The sequence below is a fragment of the Vanessa atalanta genome, chromosome 3 (genome assembly GCF_905147765.1).
Source record: "Vanessa atalanta chromosome 3, ilVanAtal1.2, whole genome shotgun sequence".
Taxonomy (NCBI): domain Eukaryota; kingdom Metazoa; phylum Arthropoda; class Insecta; order Lepidoptera; family Nymphalidae; genus Vanessa; species Vanessa atalanta.
Window position 1 is genome coordinate 10,038,239 of NC_061873.1, and position 21,496 is coordinate 10,059,734.

Genomic DNA, 21,496 nt, shown 5'->3' on the forward strand with positions numbered 1-21,496 from the left:
GTTATTACAAAATTCTATGACGAAATTATTTACAAACCATTTAAAATAATAGTTTGGTCATAATTTTTTTAATCGCAAGTTATTTAACAAAAAATATTTTGTTGTAGCCTAAGTCACTCCTTGTTATTTCAGCTATCTGCCAGTGAAAGTTCCGTCAAAATTGGTCCAGCCTTTCCAGAGGTTATCCGGAACAAACAGATAGACATACAAAAATTTACATATACATATATGTATAGATATAGAAGATTAGCAAATGATCGGTTGATTGTTCCACGACGACGTTGATTGTTCCATTCTTCTTTTGATCAAAGATCAATGGAAGAATGGAATAATGGAACAATGGATCTTCGACTTGTTATCACACCAATCGTGCGATAGTCGATCTATGGTAGAAGGGAACAATCGACGTCGTGCGACTCTTTCTACTATATTATATACCGAATCGCATAGAATATAGTAGATATGTATAATATGATGTATAATACGTATTAAGCAATATACTACGAATGGAGATACGTTGATCCACCGATGATTGCTGTTTAATTGACTTTTGAGGTCTACTTTTCATCGATTCGAATGGAACACCTTTATAAATGTATTATAATAAAATTTGTCCTTCCACATATCATTAGAACATTTCAGTCATCAATATATTAAATGCTGTTATTGGGTTTCGCGTATTGTATTTATACAATGGTATACTAACTTACTAGTTTTAAACAAAGCATTAACATTCGGTTAAAAGATTTTTGGGATATGCTGGCACATTTTCATGTGTTGATTTGGAACACATTCCCGTTGAATCTGAGTAGCTGCGTGAAGTCAAAAAACACTTAACTGAGCCTCGTAAATCAGCGAGGCTTGAGCTACCTTGAGTGGCCTAGCTGAGCCCGAAAATTATTGATCTACTTTAATGAAGGAAAATACTAACTAAACTAATAAATATTAACTAAACTTAATTGGGACGGACTGCTTGTCAAGACCGATCATGCCAAAATTTAGAGCTGAAAATGTTACTTCTTTATTTAATTTGTTTTGTATTGGGACGTTTTATGTTATTACTATTTACAAAACCAACCACCGCATTTCTCAAATTAGCGCAACGCATTTTTATACAATAAATATTGCTGAAACTACAAGATAGTCCCTTTAGCGTTGCACGTTTTAAATTCAAATGCCACCTGTACCAGACGGTTCGCAGCGCTGTTATAATCAAGAATAATCTTGATGGCAAAATAAAAAGAAAATTATAGCGAGGTTGGGCTTCATTCGCAGTTGATGAGCCTTAAAATGCAACGTGCCGAGTTTGCACTGAGTTATATGAGTTATATCAAGATGGAAGAATTGTTTTAATAAATCAGGCAATTGCATTTATTAAATAAACAACTTTAATATGACCGTTCGTTTCCAAAGTTATATATAATTCGAATCGCTATAATTTTACTATACTCTATTTTGTAATATAATCTGTGCCTCTATAGGTACTTGTTTTATTTATCGCTTTGTCAAATTTATTTTGTCTTTACTGTGTTACTCTCAAACTCCTACTAACTTCTGTGACTATACATTTTAATTAGTGATTAATCTGAGGACGTAAAGTAAATACACTCGGTGAATTTTGTGATAAATCTCAAAAGAATAAAATCATGGAGGGTTTTATCGAAGTCAATGAAATATCAGATTTCGTTTCATACATTAAAAGTGTAAGTATTTTGTTGACTCCATCAGTCCACCGAATGATGCGGCAAATACGTTACTAAAAATATAAGGATTGTGCATTAAGTACTCTATAATAAATATTTAAAGTGTATTATTCGAAATTTTCACATTAAAAAAAGTATTTACAGGTCTTAATTTTAAAAATATACATTGATATTATTTCTATTTATATATCGTATTTTTTTGTGATAATTGTGTTTAATATGAAGTTTTATTTTCTATAATTCTTAGTTAGTATTGAGGTCGTGTCTAATTTTATATAACATACGACTATCTTTTTAAATCCTTGAATAACTACCTTTTTACATTTAAATTTTTAGTAATGTAAAATATTTTAATTAAAAACATATTTGTGAATTATTAGAATTTAAATATACCATTTTTTTGCATTTATTTAAAAGACTTGCCTTTTATGTTTAAATGCTGGATATAAACATCATTTATATTTATATTATGTTATAAAGACTGTACTTTGAAATTAACTAGTGTATGATAAGTCTGATATATATATTATTATTATAATATATTATTTATTTTCAGATTGAATGGAGAGACCCATGGCTCATAGCTCTCTTGTCTTTTCATGTACTAGTTACTTTTACATGTTTTTCAACAAGGAACTATAGCAATTTTCAAATAATCCTTTTCATCACATTATGTAAGTATTTTAATAATCCATTTTTATTTTAAAAAGTTATTTTGTTTTGTAATATTAGCATGATTATTCATATAGAGATTACCATAAGAATATAAAATTATTGAAATGTTAAACTACATATTCACTAGTAATCATTAGCAGATAATTAGGAATATCAACACCATTATTGTGTATGTATGGCAGTTATAAGTAGTAATTGTATTGTACACACTTATGTTTATTGACATTTGATGTTTTCATTCTATGTTAGAAAATTGGAATTCTGCAACAAATATTCTTCAATGTAGATATGTTTGTACAAAGTTTATAAACATGGATGTAGCTCATACTACCAAAATATTGAATCAGATTCAATGATAAAGATAATTGTTTATCCTCCATCTTTTCTTTTAATTTATTTATTTTATTTTATTAAATGCTAAGCAATTGGTTTGTGGAAATTAAATTCTCTGAAGCATTTGTTGCACAAACAATTTATAGTACATTTTTTACTAGTGAATATGTTATATATGGCTTTGTAGCTACATTTTGTGAAGAAATACTCTGCTATGAAATTTGTATTAATTTTTCCATATTAGGAAATCAATTCGGAGAAATAAAACAGTGTGAATGTTGATCAAATTCATTAATCGAATCAAATTGAAATTAACATGCTTTGTGTTTTTGGTTTTGTTTAATTCAAAAGCAATATACTTATTCTAAAGTATTTTTATTGAATAACTAAAAACAATACATTTGAATAAAAAAAGAATTAACAATTCGAGAAAGTTGATGTCATGTTCTTGACCTTTAACAATGCTTGTATAAACCTCGCTTGACAATTAACATTGTTAGTCGAAGAGTGTTCAAAATTATAAATATTCATTGTTTAAATTCTAATGTATTTAGTTTTGCAAATGTTTGGTTAAATATATCACTTGCTTGGCTTACCTACTGATTTCACATTGTATTTATATGATATGTTAGTGTAGGAATTGTGGAAATTAGCTCATCTTAATCTACTTAAATCTAGGAATCCTCACAATGGTTTATTTAAAGTTGCTAAAGAGGGACATATCTCAATTGATTTTATATGTCAAAATCTATAGATACAATAAAATGAAACACTATTGTGATTGCCATTGGTATATATACTTCATAAATCAGGTGATTTATGATAAAGCAATCTATATATTATAAATAAGTAATGTTTTCACATGTCAGTTCGTATTGGCTGAAATCAGTGCGACTATGTAATAAAACTTTTGAAGAATTTAGTTTAATTAATCTACATATTTGCATTAAATTAGTGAAAAATTAGAGTAATGGCTCACTGGTTTATTCATATTATTTACATTTTTCTTATCTTTAACCCAAGGTCTTTTTATCTTGCTCTTCAGACATAATTATAATTTGTGACTGTTTTCTACCTGTCAAATTATTTCAGATATGAAATTATTATCTAAATTTTAATTAATGAAGTATTATTTATATATTTATATGACCACTTTTATCTTATATTGTTTTGGTATCAAATGATATAAGAGTAAAATAAAAATGTCAAATATAACGATGTAACCAAACAATCAGATTCAGAAGTTATTCAATTTTAAATGTTAAGTTAGTAAATCTAATATGATATTTTATGTTGAAAAATTTAATCAAAGTAAAGTTGTATAGGGATTATAACTCAAAATTTGTAAAGTGTATTTTTATATATTTTTTCTTGCAGTATTGCTCGTTTATTTTTCGGAGAGCATAAATGAAGTTGCCGCAAGGAACTGGAATCTATTTTCAAGGCAGCAATACTTCGATAGTAAAGGCCTGTTCATATCGGTCGTCTTCTGTATACCTATATTACTGAACTGCATGATAATGGTGGTAAGTTGATATATTTTTTCGTATCTCGTATTACAGTCACGCCATGGTCCGATGATTGTACGTTATCTACGAGTTCCTCGATTATAACCGTTCTAAATATTCTTTGATTATATTAATATAACAACTATGATTATAAGATCGATGTCCTGACTGATTTTTATCATAATCTAGAAAGTTCAAATTTGGAATATAGATTGATTTTAAAGTTTAAGCAATATATGCTTAAACTTTAAGGGGGAAGTGGAAGGGGTGTTTTTGTATGAAAGTCTTTGTTATTTAAAGTTAGAAGCAATAATATTTGAATGCTTATTTTATCCGTACGTAGTCAGAACGGGCAACTAATTCATTACAAAGTTATTTTTATCTAACTACAAATGAATTATAAGTGTTCCTAATGTTATTATTATTAAACATTCATGGTTTAATTTACTTTATTTACCGTCAAAAATATATAAATAACATAACGCTATAAATAACATAAGTGACCGGAATGGTTATAATTATTTCTTCATATTAAGAACGCAATTGCATTGTAAATTTATGATTCATAATTTTTGTTATATAAATTCAGAAGATTAACAATGCTAACAATACAAAGATATCATTACTTTAATTACGTTACTCGATCCGTTGAAAGACTGCAGTGTATATATAACAGCGTAATTAAATTTAAAAAAAAACAACACTCATTAAATCGCTATTAAGCCGTATACATTCGTTTATACGGATTGTAAGATTAAACGGACATCCAAAGGTTACGTTGTTTTGTAATCTATTCAGATAGGTAATATAAAATATTTACGTGCGAGTGTCGAATTCGAATTCTAAATTATTTAAGCACTTTTAATTTGATCGTAAGATTTATCTCAAAATAAAAATGTAAATAAACCAAAAATTTAAGATAATAATTATTACGTATATTAACTATTTTACTTTATAAATGAATTTTATAATTTTATTTTTTTTTTACTACCGCTATCTTAATATTGTTAAAGAGTGACAACTGACAACTCAATGTTGAATGTCAGACGTCATTGTTTATAAGTCTGGATTCGAGTCTTTTGAGCCGTAAGATTATTTGTGAATTTTTATTCTTTTTATTTTTTGTTATTCTATAGTTTTCATTTATATCTACTAACTTGTTATATTTTAAATATTAACACTTTCTTTATTTTTTGTTTGTTTTAGTTGTGTTCATTTTGAAGTGTAAAATCATTTTTCTCAGTCAACTTATGCCTGTGGTTTGTGTTTCGAGTTAGTTGTTATTTTTTTTTTTTTTTTTTTGTTTGTATTTAATATTATTATTTTTTTTATATTTATTTATTTTATATTATTTTTATTTATATTATAATAGATATAAGTATATATTTTAAGTTTAATGATTTTAGATGAAGAATATTTTTCTTGCTCGTCAGATGAATTCTTGAGTATCTCGAGTAGTAGTAGCAACACCTCGACATCGGACTCAGAACCACTTGAAGTGAAGCTGCCAAAAATATTTAATAATTCTAATCTCCTATCCATAGTGCATATTAACGCGCAGAGCTTAGTTGCTCACTATTCCGATCTTCTCACTTCCTTCAGCAACGGCGTAGTTGACGGAATTCTGGTGTCTGAAACCTGGTTAAAACCGTCGATTACATCTACCATTTGTGCTCTTCCTGGCTACCAGTTTTTCCGTAATGACCGCACTGTTCAGTGTGGGGGTGGCGTTGGGATTTACCTTCGCAGTGACATTCCTGCCCGAGTAGTTTCTCTTTCCTCCTCAGAAACAAAAGGATTCCTGGAGTATCTTTTCCTGGAGATAGTTTTACACCATAAAAAGATCCTGCTGGGGGTATTATACTGTCCAAATGATAAAATTAACTATTTTGACATATTAGAAGGTGTTCTGGAAAATCTCGTCCCTGTGTATGACCATGTCATATGTATGGGCGACTTAAACACTTGTATATTAAAGAATAACTCTAGAGCACAAAAGTTAAAAACGCTAACGTCATCACTTAATTTAAACATTCTCCCCATGTCCTCTGCGACACACTATTTTCCCAACAGTAGACCAACCCTAATTGATGTAATTGTCGTCTCTAACCCTAATTTTGTTTCCTCCCACGGTCAAATGACTGCTCCATTCTCGTACCACGATCTGATTTTCCTCACTTACAAAGTGCGTCCTACAAAGGTTAGAGGCAAAATTTATCTTCTGCGCGATTTTAAGCATATGGACCTGGATCGTTTGAGAGAGGATGTGAAATGTGTCGACTGGTCGTCACTATTCTCAGCTGATGATGTTAATGCCATGGTTGAATCACTAACTACTGAGCTGATTAGAATATTTGATAAACATGCACCCGCTCGACCAGTACGGATGAAACATGCACCTGCTCCCTGGTTAACGCCAGTGATCAGAAGAACTATGGCTAAACGTGACAGAGCAAAAGCTCGACATAAAAAACTACCATCAAAGGAAAATCTTGACGAATACAAAAAACTTCGTAACATCTGCAACAGAATGTGTAGGGATGCTAAACGCCGCTATATTCATAGTAGACTTCAGAATACTTCCCAAGCGCAAGTTTGGGGATTCTTACGGTCATTAGGTGTGGGCAAGACCACGGATAGCTTTCAAACTACCGTGGACCTCAATGAACTAAATCAGCACTTCAGCACGCCACCTATAACATTAGATCCTGACACTAAGTCTGCTACTCTTTTGTATCTATCTAATCTTGTTCCACCAGACCTGCCTCCTTTCACTTTTGAACCAGTCTCGGAGGAAACTGTTAAGAGGAATGTCCGATCTATCTCCACAAAAGCCATCGGTAGCGATAATCTAAGCCTGGATATGATACTTCCTGTGCTGGAGGATATTGCACCTGTGATCACTCACATTATTAATTTCTCACTTTCGTGCAATATCTTCCCAACACTTTGGAAGAACGCCTACGTTATTCCGCTACCGAAGACCTCCAATCCTTCCTCTTGTTCTCAATACCGTCCCATATCTATACTGCCAATCCTATCAAAAGTCCTAGAATCTATAGTTCACAAACAACTGTACTCCTACTTTACCATCAACAACCTCATGTGTCCTTTCCAATCCGGTTTCCGTCCATCTCACAGCACTGTTGGAGCACTGCTGAATATAACTGAGGACATTCGGTATGCTATGGATAACACCAAGCTTACTGTAATTGTTCTCTTAGACTTCAGCAGTGCTTTTAACTCTGTAGATTTTGACATTCTTCTTGGTACCCTCCGAGCGGTTAATATTTCTTCCTCTACCATTGATTGGTTTCACTCTTATCTTTTCGGGCGCCGGCAGTGCGTGAAAACAGAAAATTCATCGTCTGATTGGTCTAACTTATCTGCCGGTGTTCCTCAAGGCGGCATACTCTCTCCACTTCTCTTTTCTGTTTTCATTAATAACATTTCACGTGTCATCTCTTCTCCCTTTCATCTGTATGCAGATGACTTACAGCTGTATCGTCATTGTCAGTTGAGTGAGTTGTCTGAGACTGTTGACTGCCTAAACGAAGACCTTTTGGCTGTTCAGTTATGGGCCAAATCTTTTGGCTTACTGGTTAACCCTGCCAAATCACAAGCAATGATCATTGGTAGCAGTAGGCTAAGAAGCAAAATTGACTGGCCATCTGTGCCCTGTATCAAGTATGCTGGGGTTCCAATAGCCTATCATGAAAATGTAAAAAACTTGGGCCTGATCATTGACTGCAACATGTCTTGGACGTCTCATCTCAACGATGTTAGTAAACGTATGCATTTCACGTTTCACTCTCTCAAACGTCTCCAATATTTTCTCCCTTTCAACACCAAAATTATGCTCGCTCAATCTCTTCTTCTCCCTATTCTCGACTACGCTGATGTTTGCTTTCTGGATGTGACAGAGGAACAGCTTAATAAGTTAGAGCGCTTACAAAATCTTGCTATTCGCTTTATTTTCGGGCTACGTAAGTACGACCATGTGTCTCTTTTCCGCGCTCAACTTAAATGGCTACCTATCCGATTTCGCCGTGATATGCACATCCTTTCGGTCCTTTTCAATATTCTCACAAACCCTAATATTCCTGAATACCTCAGCTCCCGCCTCAACCTGCTTCCTCCTTCAACCCGCTCCAGGCGTTCTTGCATCACTACGATGCTCGATGTGCCTCGGAGTAACAGCAAATTTCGACTTCAGTCGTTCACAGTACGAGCTCCGCTACTATGGAACAAACTTCCTAAATACATACAGGACAGTACTACAATTGATATGTTTAAAAAACGATTAAGACAGCATTTCCTGACACAAGTTTACCCTTCATCATAAACTTTGATATTAATATGTGTGTATCTATGTATATTATATATTTATATATATATATATATTTATATTATTTATATATATATATATGTGTATTGGTGTATATATTTATATATATATGTGTATGAATGTGTATTTATATAAATATTTTTTTATAAGTAATGATGCACTACATTGCCCGCTGATTGACTCTTATCACTCACCTCCATAGGTTGACTGGAAGAGATCTCTTTTAGAGATAAGTCCGCCTTTGCTTATGTTTTCTCTATTTTGTTATTTTCTGTAATGTCTTTTTAAGTGCAATAAAGAATATATATATATTGTATTATTCTAGCAAAATGTAATGTAAAAGGATAATATATAAGTTTATTTTATAATATATAAGTTTATTTTTATTTATATACTTCCTATATCTTATAGTAGACATTTTAAAAATCGTTGTTTGTCAAACTTATTTGACCTCATCCTCTTTCGAAGTATTTAAAAAAAAAACGAGCTCGATCGGTTAATCATGTTTTTTTTTTATTCGATATGCTTTAAATGAAACGAATATTCAATTAGCTTTGAGTATTTATAAAAAATAGTAATCAATGTGATATTGCCTCGATCGGCTCGTAGATTTAGTCATTAGTGGGGATAGCTTGTGTTTCCTCAGATTCTGAGCTAAAACCAACGGATAATAAAACTTTTAAACGCTAAAGAAAACGAAGGATAATATCATCAATTATGGCAATTATATTTCTCGTGAAACTGGTTTCGCTATTAAAATATGATATATTATAGAGTTACCATTTAAAAAAAAGTTGAAAACATCTGTTTATATTTCTTCATAGACACTTAAAGAACAGAAGGACAAAAAATATTTATATTAGCGAACTGCATATTATTCGGTTAAATAGTTCACAATGTATACTAAAATTATAAATGCAAAAGTAACTTTGTGTGTCTGTCCGTCTGTTACTGTAACACAGGTAAAACACAAGTGAATTAAAAATATTGTATGGAAAAGAAATTTTATATGTAACATGCTTGATCTACAAGGAAAGGCATGGATTACTTTTTTATATCTTATACTCCGATATATAAAGTATAATTAGCGCTAGAAAGGCCTAGACCCTGCCAGCTAGACTTCTGCCAGTCCCCATTAAAATAATAATTATGAATTATAGATAGTATAAACAATATTGAATTTTAACACCAATGAAATATTTCCAGGGTTCATGGCTCTACCAATCTACACAACTAATGACAAATCTGAAGAAAGCGCAGCTCAGACAACGCCTCAAAGAACTGAACATGCACAGAGAGCAGCAGCTGCACATGAAGGCGGAATAAGTAAAATAAACTGTATTATAGTGTATTAATATCGGAACTGATTTGATATCTGATTGCTAACATCTGAGGCAAGGTATCCTGATTTTACAAGATTTTATTTCGATTTGACGATGAATATTTTATCCTAAACCTATTCGCTTATTTACTAACGGCTTATTACGTTCATTGAAAATGATTAAGCGTTAAAACTTTTAGTGAGTTTTAGGGTGGATTTTATCGCGATGTGTTGCGTTGTGTATTGGATTTTCGCAGAAATATGTTTTCTAATTCTTAGTGTTAAGATATTAATAGTAACGCGTTAGATGTGCTGCTTTTTATTGTTTCAATAACCCACTATGTAGGATTAAGATTTTGGTCCTTCGAGCCGGTATACACATAAAACTGTGTTCTATGAAGTTTATGGTTTTCTAATTTATCATGTAACGTATATACATGTAAAAGAAAACATGTAACGAACCTATTCACGTTATTATTATAATCATCGACGCGACATTTTTTTTTCTTTCACTAATATTATAATCATTTTTCCTATTTCTCTTGACTAAATCAATGATAAATTTGTTATACGAAAATAAAATAATTTTCTAAACAACAATAATATTGTTTACCTTTAACATTTTCTATTGAATATTAATAAAGTATTCCTAATATTTTTCTTTTCTGTTTTGTATTAAATTGGTAACGTGATGATGACTATATCTATGTGTTCTACGTCAATTATTGTCAATGGCCATAATAAGATGTGCAATATTTAATGATTGTTATTATATAAATATTATTATATAAGTTTAATTAAAATTGGTGTTTGTGCGTAAACATAATGTCAAGAGAATATCCATTCAAATATTCTAAGATATTAATATAAGAGTAAGTTCTATTAAGTAAAACATACCGCTTCTTTGTGTTAAACTTTGACTGCAAGTTCTAACACTGTTCAGAGAAATAAATGTTGAAAATTTCCTCTTTAATTTAGTTCAAAGATAATGTTTAGCTAAATATTGGAACAGAAGATATTTTTAAAATATATTTCCGACTAGTTTTATTACAACACGTTTTATTATACAATTATATAAAACCATATTTATTGCGTAATTGGTACACATTTGTGTAATGTACGTATAAAAACCGAATTATTGTTCATAGTAAGGCGATTGAAGACAAAATGATTATATTTAAAATTTGCAATCTGTGTCAATATTCTTAGTAGGTATTCAATATGACTTTAATTCCATCCTTTTTTTCACGCTAGTTACTCACTCTTGCTAGTTAATTCCGGATGTTTTCATATTTCGAAGTTTGTTTACTGTTTGTCATCTTTGTAATAACGGAATGCGCGTTACTCAAGTTATACAAATAATTATGTACGAAAATGTACATACATTTTTACTGTTATCGAACTGCTAGTATATTTATAATTTAAATTTGGAATCACTAACGTGAAAATTTAAACAAAAATCTTGCGTGTTAAATTATTTTTACGGTCATTAAACACGAATGTGAGAATTAACAAAGAATCTACGATTACTTATTATGCAAGAAGTTTTACTATTAATTGTCTATGAACTAGTTTTTTATGCGGTTTGGTTAAATCTTGCCTTACTTATGACTAACTCATATGTAATCTATGTCAATTTTTTTTTATTTCATTGGTTCTTAAGAAATTAATTTGAAAATAATCGTTATTAAAATATCGATGTTTTACAGCACTACATGGGAGATACGACACTTTCCCATTAAAAGAGCACGATTAGTTGATAATTATGTATTATCGTTGACACTCTAATCCGTTTTTTTTTAAATATGTTAGAAGGTATAATTTACGTGTGATTATAATGATAATAACAAATAATTATCTCGATAGAAGCCGTGTACTTAAGTACTTTAAAGCATCATTATATAGGTATATATATTTTTATTTTTTTTATAATGTAGACTTATTAAATTTTAATTAGTCTGGATCCGTGATATTTAAAATGTAATTGTATTTTATGTAATTATTCGTTAAGTTTAATTTTTGCGATTAGCAATTTGTTTTTATTTTGATGATGATAAATTTACGCAAAAATGTTTATAATGTTTGTAATATTTTATTCATTTGCTTGAATGAATAAGTTTGAAATTATTTCTTTTGAAAATATTCGTTACATTCATTAAATTAATTCAAATACCAGTTACCAAGTAAAAATAACGTTATACAATAGTTCAGTGTGTAACATGTTTTGTATGTGCCATAAAATTACCTTTATATACATCTTCCAAATAAATAAAGTGCCTTAGTACACTTGCTAAACAATAATATAAAATTGCTAACAGATTAAACGCCACGTGATAATCACATGTATACATAGAAATGTGAATAATTTATTAACCGTGGTTTCTCTTGAACTCAATCGTTAATAATAATCTAATCGATATAAATCTATTCTCTCGCGAAGGCGCGCCCCTCCACGCTTAATTATCGTCGTGATTCTACGAGTGACGCTCGTTCGCTCGTGAGTTTATAGATCTATATAGTTGAGAGAGCGATACTGTAAAGTTTTACGGCTAATCGCACGTGCCCGCTCAACTAGTGTTGTACTTCATGATACACGGCACGTGTCACTCGCTGGAATGGTGATGTAACAATTTATACTCGTGCAATTGACATACATCTCTCGATTGACAAAATCATCGGTTTAAAGAACATTTTCTTTTTTTGTGTGATATGTAATTTGTAATATAAATTTAATTCGTAAGGGCTGATAATTCGATGTAAACTTGCCTGATACAACGCATTATAGGCTGAAATTGTTGAATTTAAAACGAGTCACTATTCTAAATTAATGTAAGAGTAATTCTTTAGGTGCATTTGTTCGTAAACAGATGACCTATAAAATATATAACGCTGCGTTCTTAAAAAGTCGACCGACATTTATTTTCGTTTTTTTTTTTTTACAGTTATCTATAGAATATGTTTTGCTAAAGGAGATAAGTTTTGTAAGGCGCTGTAAATATTTCGTCTCCATTTTTTATTTCCGTCTTTGTCTGCTTTTTATAAGTGCAGCGTTGATATAGAACACCAAAAGGATAATTCTGTGTTCGAAAACAAATGACCATTGTTAAAAATATACATATAAACGATTTTACTTTTTATGTTTTTATATTTAATATAAAAAACAATGTAGATATGTCACGTAATGGATATAGTTATTAAGTGGTTAGAATTTTCACAACTAGTAACACCGTTTAGATTGTATGACCTAAATTAAGAAAAATATTACTGCAACGTTTTTTTGTTATTATACTTCAATAAAATTATGCATTTTATTGACATTAAACATCTTTGTGTACAAATTAATACAAATTAAATGTCGTGTCTGGGTTCGTTTCTATGTGTAACATTTTATTGAAACGGTTCTGACGCAAAAGGATTTAATTGAATTTGCATACGCATTCATTTTTAAGGTAAAGTCACTCATATATTGACTTGATATTAATAATGATCGTCGTCGTTGAGGTGATGGGAGGTATAGACACAATTTGAATTACGTCCATTCTCGTTATAAGATTAACGATGTGCAGCGAAGACTGATTGTCAATAACGAAAGCATATTGCTCTCATAAAAGATAATTAACTCAATCTATACTCCCAAAAGTAATATAATTCTATTACTTTTTTTTAAATAAAATCAAATTTCAAACAATTGTTAATCGTAGTTTGTAATTTGATTTTTACTATAAGTTATATACTGGCAACTATTTCTTTAAAAAAAGTTGAATACCGAACTATCAAAAATACCTTGATATAGTATTATCTCTGGAATTATTCATTTACTGGAAATGTTTAAGGCATTATTTTATTTCCATTTTTGTTGGGGTTCATAATGTCATATGGTACTTGTACCATAAGATAGCAATGTGAGCTGGTGTTCGTAATATTATCATAAAATATTCAGATTTCCAAAATTTTATTCTGTTTCGAGAAGAACACGTTTCGAAGATCCCGCTCCGCAATGAAAGCAACGGAAACTGTAGTTTCATCGAGACTCGTCGAAACGTTCTCTAAAAAACGAAAGTGTATTTTTTTAATAATTGTTGTATGTATTTATGAACAGATATTTTTTTCACAAATACATCAAAACATCACGTTTGTTACATTTGTATTAAACTGAATCTGTGTATTACCTTGAATTCGCTTTTTTAGTGTTTACGAAACTATTTTATAGTGAAATTCGTAAGTGTAAGAATATACTTGAAAATTAAAATGTACATGGTACTCTAAAGATAATAAGTATTTATTTAAGATATGCAATTTTAGTTCTTATATTGTATATAATAGTTGTCAACGTCATGTTTTCTTACACCGATAGCATATTGCCTAATTCATGTACTAACAGTTAACTAATTGGCGATGATGAATAAATGCTTAAATAAAAATTTATGTTAAGTAAAATGTTTTATTTATTAAAAAATCTTAGAGATTAAAATATATACTTCGACATAATTTGACCGATCACCAATAAAGTTGACGAGATTTATACGTATGGTATTATCTTATACATTTTGGTGCAACTTACTAGATGACGTTCAGCATTTCATCTTCGTATATTAAACAGGACAATATAAAAGGTAGGAAAACGTTTGCCAGATGACGATAGTATTATATGAATACTGTATCTACATATGAAATAATAGGGGGTGATTGTGATGTTAAGTTAGGGAATACGCTATCTCCATTCAAAACCTCATCAAAATCCGTTCAGCCGTTCTTTTGTGATGAGTAACAAATATTAAAACTTTCACATTTTAATATTATTAAGATTGTGATATCTTACATCAACGAAATCTATATAAATAAAGTAACCCGTCACGTGTATGAACGATAAACACGCAAACACCACAAAAAATATAAAACAGATAGGTATCTACTGTCGCCCAATAGAATATTAATTTTTAGTTCCAAGTCGATTTGTATGAAATGTTTGCTATGAATATATATGCAAGAGAAACTAATTTCTCTTTTTTTTTTACATTTAATAATATGATATGATGAGTTACTGTAAAGTTCAAGAGAATAATATATATTTTTTAAACAAGGAAATAGTTCCTTAGTTTTATTATAAATAAAACGACGGAAATAATTAAAATTGTATATACATTTTTATGAAATATTTGTTCAAAAGCCATTGGCGACTATTTTTTCCTTAACTTCTTTTATCATAAGGGAAACTAAATCGTCCAAGTTTACGGTGGGTTTCCAGTTCCAGTCTCGTCTTGCTTCGCTGTCGTCGAACACTTGGGGCCAGGAATCAGCTGGAAAAAAAAAATATTTTTTTAAATATTTTACATAACATGCTTTGTACTGTTTCCAACAGGGCCAGTACGCACCCGGAAGGAAACGTAAAACCTAAACGTAAACCTACTTAAAAAGAGATAACTTAGTTCTGCACTCTGCAGTTGGACATAACGGGCTTTACTTTATAACCACTACGAGCTGTGATTGCCCAGTGGTTAGAAGACGTGAATCTTAATCGATGGCTCCGAGTTCAAACACCGAAATCACAACTGTTTTTCATGTGCGTAATTTGTGCTTATATTTCATCTCGTGCTGAGCGGCATAGGAAAACATCGTGAGGTCAACTGTATGTGAATTGAAACCACATTGGATCAGCATGGTGAAGTAAGCACCAAGCCGTCTCAAAAAGGAGATGAGGCCTTAGACCATCAGTGTGACATCAAAAAGCACAGATTTACTTTACTTTGATACTGCACACTAACCCTTCTTGTCTAGGATATATTTTTAACATTATAAGGACATTCGCATAGCTCCTACCCATACCCTCTGGCGTAATGTCAATTTTATAATATACTATATAGGTACTATTTTGCCAAAAACACGTAGATAATCTCTTAGGAAATAATTACTTATAGTCAACTCTTCCAATCGCAGAAGGAATAAATAAAAAAGCCTTGGATTTATATATCAAGCTATTTGCTAATAGCTCGACTACATTAATAGTAAATATATTTTTATTTATAATACAACTCTACTTCACTTTTTCTTCCTAATAAAATTCGCTTTAATTTTTACTTCCAAAGTTCCGATACCTATCAACTTCGCTGACATTCGAAACTATTACGTGAAATAAATATCATAGATTTTTCATGATATGGACCAACGAAATTACGTCAATTTAATGGCAAAGTTGTTTATTTGTTATTACTTCTTGACATATTAGTAACAGTTTACTAAAGCAATAATTATAAGTAACTTAATAATTGTAAGTGACATACCGATATCCTGCCGACTGTCAGGTTTGTATGTGATGGTAAAATCTGGAATATGTTTGATCATCTTGTCGGTCAGTTCTTCAGGAGTGAAGCTCATTGATGTGACGTTGTATACCCTTCTGTTAAGCGTGTTGCTTGGTGCTTCTAAGAATTCTGAAAGTGCGCGAAGAGCATCCTTCACGTGCATCATTGGTAGTCTGGTGTCGGGCTTCAGATAGCATTCGTAGTGACCCTTTCGCAGCACATCGTGGAAAATAGCTATAGCATAATCTGTAAAACATTGATTAAATATATTTTTATTAATAAGATAGGTAACTTGAGTAGACATTACTCACATATTATTATTTATTATTAATACAGCTTAAGACATAGAGACATTTGTTTCGCAAATCAGAGGCGCACTGAGAAAGCCGTGATTGTTAGAGCAGAGCATGAATAATTATTACATGAAGATACTAATATCTCAAACTAATAAACATTTTTTCTTGTGTTACACAATTAAAATACGAATTTAATTGCGAATATATTTATCCGCTAGAATATAAATATTGGGTTAGTGCTGGACGGTAGTTGATTGCGAAAGGAGTTTAGTTCCAGTTATGATCGTAATTGTATGGTATGAGCAGCTTAGTTTGAAATGTAGGTCCAAGATGGGAACTTATTTCGCGATTGCGATATAAGTATGTTAAAACATAAGTGTGTGCTTCCTATAAAATAATTATAATGTATATTAGATTAAACTCTTTTTGGTATTATGAAGCTATAAATACGGGGTCAAATTTAAGTCTAGCAATTCAAACTTAAAAAAGTGGCTGTGACATACGAACGGACAGACAGACATGACGAATCTAAAATGATTTCATCCTTAAGGATTATATTAATTTGTAATAATATTTATCAAAAATAAATGAATATTTTGATTATTTATATATTTTAATCTTATAAATATGACTACTTTGTTATATTTTAAATCAATAAAAGTATTAGTGAAGTACCTACTATTTGTTATTGTGCGATAGGCTTATGTTTGACCGCAATCAAGTAAAGTAAGCGTTGATTTGATGTGAGATCAAACGTACTTACCTTTCAACATCGGTAATATAAATTACAGTTTCGAAACATTCTTAAGCTATATGAAGCTGTGTAAGTCTATGTTGAATAAGATATGTTTTGAATGGTCAATACACGTACTTATATCCTTATATGAAGGTGTTACCATTTTTATATGGAGATAATAACATTCGGTAGATTAATTGTCTTCGTCTAGGGTCCAGTAACATGTATCTTTTTTTATTTTGACATTAGATAGTACGTCGCAACTTAGATGTAGAGATATAACCGTTTACATCGTGTGTATTAGTGCGTATTTAAAATCATCAATCTTTATTTATTTCTTATGTTAAAATGATCTTTACGCAAACGTAATAATTTGTAATGTCAGATAACCAAATACATTCGCAAAATTGACGATGAAATGTTTTTTCTTTAATTTTCGATACTACATTTAAATTGTGTCGTACTATACCTACCGAAATTTTTATTTTTGTTCACGAGGTAAACACTATTATTAGCCTAGTAGTTTTCGTTCTTATTGAAAATGTTTCTTGGTACAATTTCCAAGAAACATTTTCAATAAGAAATAAGAGTACCTAATTCCTAACCAGCTTCTTAAACATCATATAATAGAAAATAGAATAATGTGCGAGTAAGTACTCTTTTAAATTTTAAATATTTTTATAAATATTTAATTAATTCACACCTGAAGACCCTCGTCTTATAAACGAATCGAATTCGGTGGAAACTAGTTTAGATAAATGAAAAATGCTGTTGCATAACAGATTTACATTCAAGTTTTCTTGCTAAAAAAATCTTGAAATTTGATTAAAAATATAAAAAATTTGTAAAAATGTCGTTTGTTAACGAAGTCTTATATTTATATATGTATGTATGAAACCGACCTGTGGTGCCTCCACCTGGAGGATCACTTGATATTACGCCTGGGAATCTTAAACAGCGGAAGTCCAATCCGAACTTATGGTAGTAATATTCGCCTAACAATTCCGCGTGTACTTTGGAAACACCATAAATAGTTCTCGGCCTTTGTACTGTTATATTTGGAGTAGGATTCCTCGGCGAATCAGGTCCAAATGCGCCAATGGTACTCGGAACAAATATACGAAGCCCGTACTGCTTTGCAAGTTCAATAACATTATGCATTCCTTCTATATTCACTCTTACTGCTAACGGTACATTTTGTTCACCGATTGCACTAAGGAGTGCTGAAAAATGTATAAGCCAATCAACTCTGTGATCAACGACTATCTTCTGAAGACCTTTAAAATCTAGTATGTCGGCAAAGATGTATGGTCCATCGTTAAAAACCTCATTGGTTGGCTTGATAATGTCGGACAGTATAACGTTTTCTTTGCCATATTTTCCTCTTAAATGTTTTGCGCACTCGACTCCAAGTTGACCTAGACCCCCTGTAAAATGAATTGTCATTAGGTTATATATGTAGATTTTGGTCACTAAATTGAACAAAAATAATTTCTAATTATCTACTTTAGTACCGAAATCTTAAAAATGTATTTGTTGAAAGGAGATCTTGCTCGCGTATATTAAAAAAAAACGATTTTGAAGAAGAATAAGAAAAAGTTTTTGTACAACATGCAACGAAGGTACGTAGTACGAAATGAATGTTCGAAGATTTTTTTCTACTATTTTTCTATTGATAGCACTGAAGCATGTATCCACAAAAAAAAAGCATTGGCTAAATAATCTGTGTCCTGTTCGCATAACTAAACATTAAATAGCCATTAAACTAAGAATTGAATTGAATTGAAAATCGCTTGACAAACAGAGGAGAAGAAGATACTGATACAAAACTGTTTTGTCTTTATTTGTTTATATAAAGATATTGTGCTATCGGTGTAGGATCTACTATTATAATCTAAGATCTTAATTAGCACGTGTAAGTAATATCGAGAAGAAAAACATACATAATATTATTCTCGTTTTATAGTTATTTTTAGAACGGCGAAATGTTTTTAAACAAAAGTGATTTTTTTTATGAAATAAGTGGACAAACAAAATAGACCAAGTGACTACTTTGTTTATCCACTTATTTTAATTGATGGTAATTGGTCACCATCGCCCATAGACAATGGGCGACCATATATAACATTTAATGTTATATATTTAAAAGACAATTATTAGATATAAAAATAATTTTCTATATTATTGAATATTTTTATTTTTTGATATTTAAGTGTACATTATTTGCAAAAATGAATAATAATAATAGTAAATATTATTGTGTAAGTTAATTGTTTATCTCATTTCGTCATACGTTTACTTATGCTGATGTGGAAACGTGGAAAGACCCGTTCAACAAACAATTCAGATATAAACTAAACTGCGTGAATATTATTAATGTTAAATACTGTTTAGTTTTCCAACAAAATGTATACAAATTAGTTTACACAATTCTACCTAAGTGAGTTAAATGAGTTTTTTTTATAACATAATTAGGCGGACGGGAAAATGAGCCACCTGATTTTATGTCACCACCGCCATTGTAAGAAATATTAACGACTCCTTACATCGCTAATGCGCAACCTTGGAAACTAAGAGGTTATGACCCTTGTGCCTGTAGATACACCGGTTCACACACTGTTCAAATCATAATACCACAACACTGACTTGCTGTTTGCCAGTAGAATATGTGATTAATAGCAACTTTCCTAGGTTGGCTTGCAAAAATACCTATCGCCAAATAAGGCATCCCAAGTTTCCATTATACATACGGGAAATTGAGACATGCACATCTGATTGTCATATAATGGCACTCCGCATTGTTTATATAGCAAATAAAAAAGTATCTATTTAATATATAATTTATATTTAAAGCAACGGTCAAACTATAAAGTGACAAAACTAATATGAAGAAAATTAACATAAATTCAAAATTAGACGAGAACAAAAATGATTGCTAGTTTTTTTTTAAATTTAAAATAACAACATAGTTGCAAAAATATTATTATTCAAAGACATCTAAACTCCTAAAAATAAGTACTTCGACATAATTAGTTTTAAAATTTTAATAGAAAAGGTTTCGATTAAAATATAAATAAATCAATCAATAAATTTGTTTAACGAAGTTGTTTTAGGTAGGTTGTTTAACATGTAAATTAGGTATAGTTATATAAATTTTATTTACCATGTTTGCTTGTATATTTGCAAAGTAAATATAGCAAGGCCATAATAAGTAACAAAAACCGAATACATTTGTATTTTGAGATTTACCGAGTCACATCAATACTAGTGTAAAAAAAACAGTATTAAATCGAAATATCAAAACGAGTTGATCTAATACACAATTACTGCAAAACCGCATGTCAAGGCTTTCCAGCGAACATAACGCGAATTTTACACTGCTTGTAATTTAGGTCGTTACTAGACCCTTATTTATGATATTCAGTTCGCAAAATTTTAAAACTTATCTACAATTTAATTACGTTACTTTCAAATTGAACGCTACCAATATTCAAATAAATAATAATTATTTATTTCTATGTTTGATTATTCATGAACACTGTTTATGAAATATTATTTCTAAATTCAATATAGAAATAATATTTCATATATTATTTATTGCTTTATTCAAAGCAATGTTTACACGAAAAATAAACATTCTACTTTCAGTTTTCATTCCAAGAATGCCCTAAATAGACTTACCGGTGATTAAAATTTTCGGAGGCTTTTTATTTTGTACGTTAGAACTATATCTTCTTGCATTAATAGCAAACGCACAACATGCTTTCCTCAACAACGTCATTTTGAACAAAATATAATATTTATATAACAAATTTATTATTGCGAAAATACGTTATTGCTGTCTTATAGACAGATTTGAACTGTTAACGTGTTAAGTGAACAGTAAGGTTTAAGTTAGTGTTTGATATCAAAAACTGGTTGTGTATTGATGTTATGCGAAAATGAATCTTAATGCAGAGACGGGCACGTATACCTGTTTATAAATTTACGTCACGAATAAATTCTATTGGAGTAAGAGGTGGGTGTGTTTTGTACCTTTGAAATATTGTATTCTATTTTGTCATTGAAAATTAATTATGTACGTATAGAAAGAATACGCGTATTCAAGTATGTAGGAAATAAGATTTTCCTAGCGATGAAACGATTGTAACTTTTTTTAAATAAATTATCATAAGTATCATGCCTATAAATGTTTCACGTCTCTCCCTTGGAAGAGATAGCTTACGATCCTATTTCACCACCCTTTTAATGCGTCTGGCAGATACACAGGTGGCAGA

General features: G+C 30.5%; 2 protein-coding genes and 1 long non-coding RNA gene across 3 annotated transcripts; 2 read left to right on the plus strand and 1 right to left on the minus strand.

Moving 5' to 3' along the window:
- Positions 1-1,510: 1,510 nt before the first annotated feature.
- LOC125077393 (transmembrane protein 18) lies at positions 1,511-11,850 on the plus strand. The gene is made up of 4 exons (XM_047689321.1): positions 1,511-1,703; positions 2,260-2,377; positions 4,089-4,237; positions 9,774-11,850. Exons 1-4 carry the CDS (start codon positions 1,647-1,649, stop codon positions 9,891-9,893), a joined length of 444 nt encoding a protein of 147 aa, XP_047545277.1. The 5' UTR covers positions 1,511-1,646; the 3' UTR covers positions 9,894-11,850.
- Positions 11,851-11,975: 125 nt separating this feature from the next.
- Positions 11,976-14,319, plus strand: LOC125077394. Its single transcript, XR_007120742.1, has 2 exons — positions 11,976-13,645; positions 13,682-14,319. It is a non-coding gene; the product is annotated as an uncharacterized LOC125077394 (long non-coding RNA).
- Positions 14,320-15,009: 690 nt separating this feature from the next.
- Positions 15,010-21,067, minus strand: LOC125077392 (L-threonine 3-dehydrogenase, mitochondrial). Its single transcript, XM_047689320.1, has 4 exons — positions 20,901-21,067; positions 18,122-18,646; positions 16,167-16,433; positions 15,010-15,185 (listed from the first exon to the last, which is right to left on the minus strand). Exons 1-4 carry the CDS (start codon positions 20,998-21,000, stop codon positions 15,049-15,051), a joined length of 1,029 nt encoding a protein of 342 aa, XP_047545276.1. The 5' UTR covers positions 21,001-21,067; the 3' UTR covers positions 15,010-15,048.
- Between the last annotated feature and the right edge of the window lie 429 nt (positions 21,068-21,496).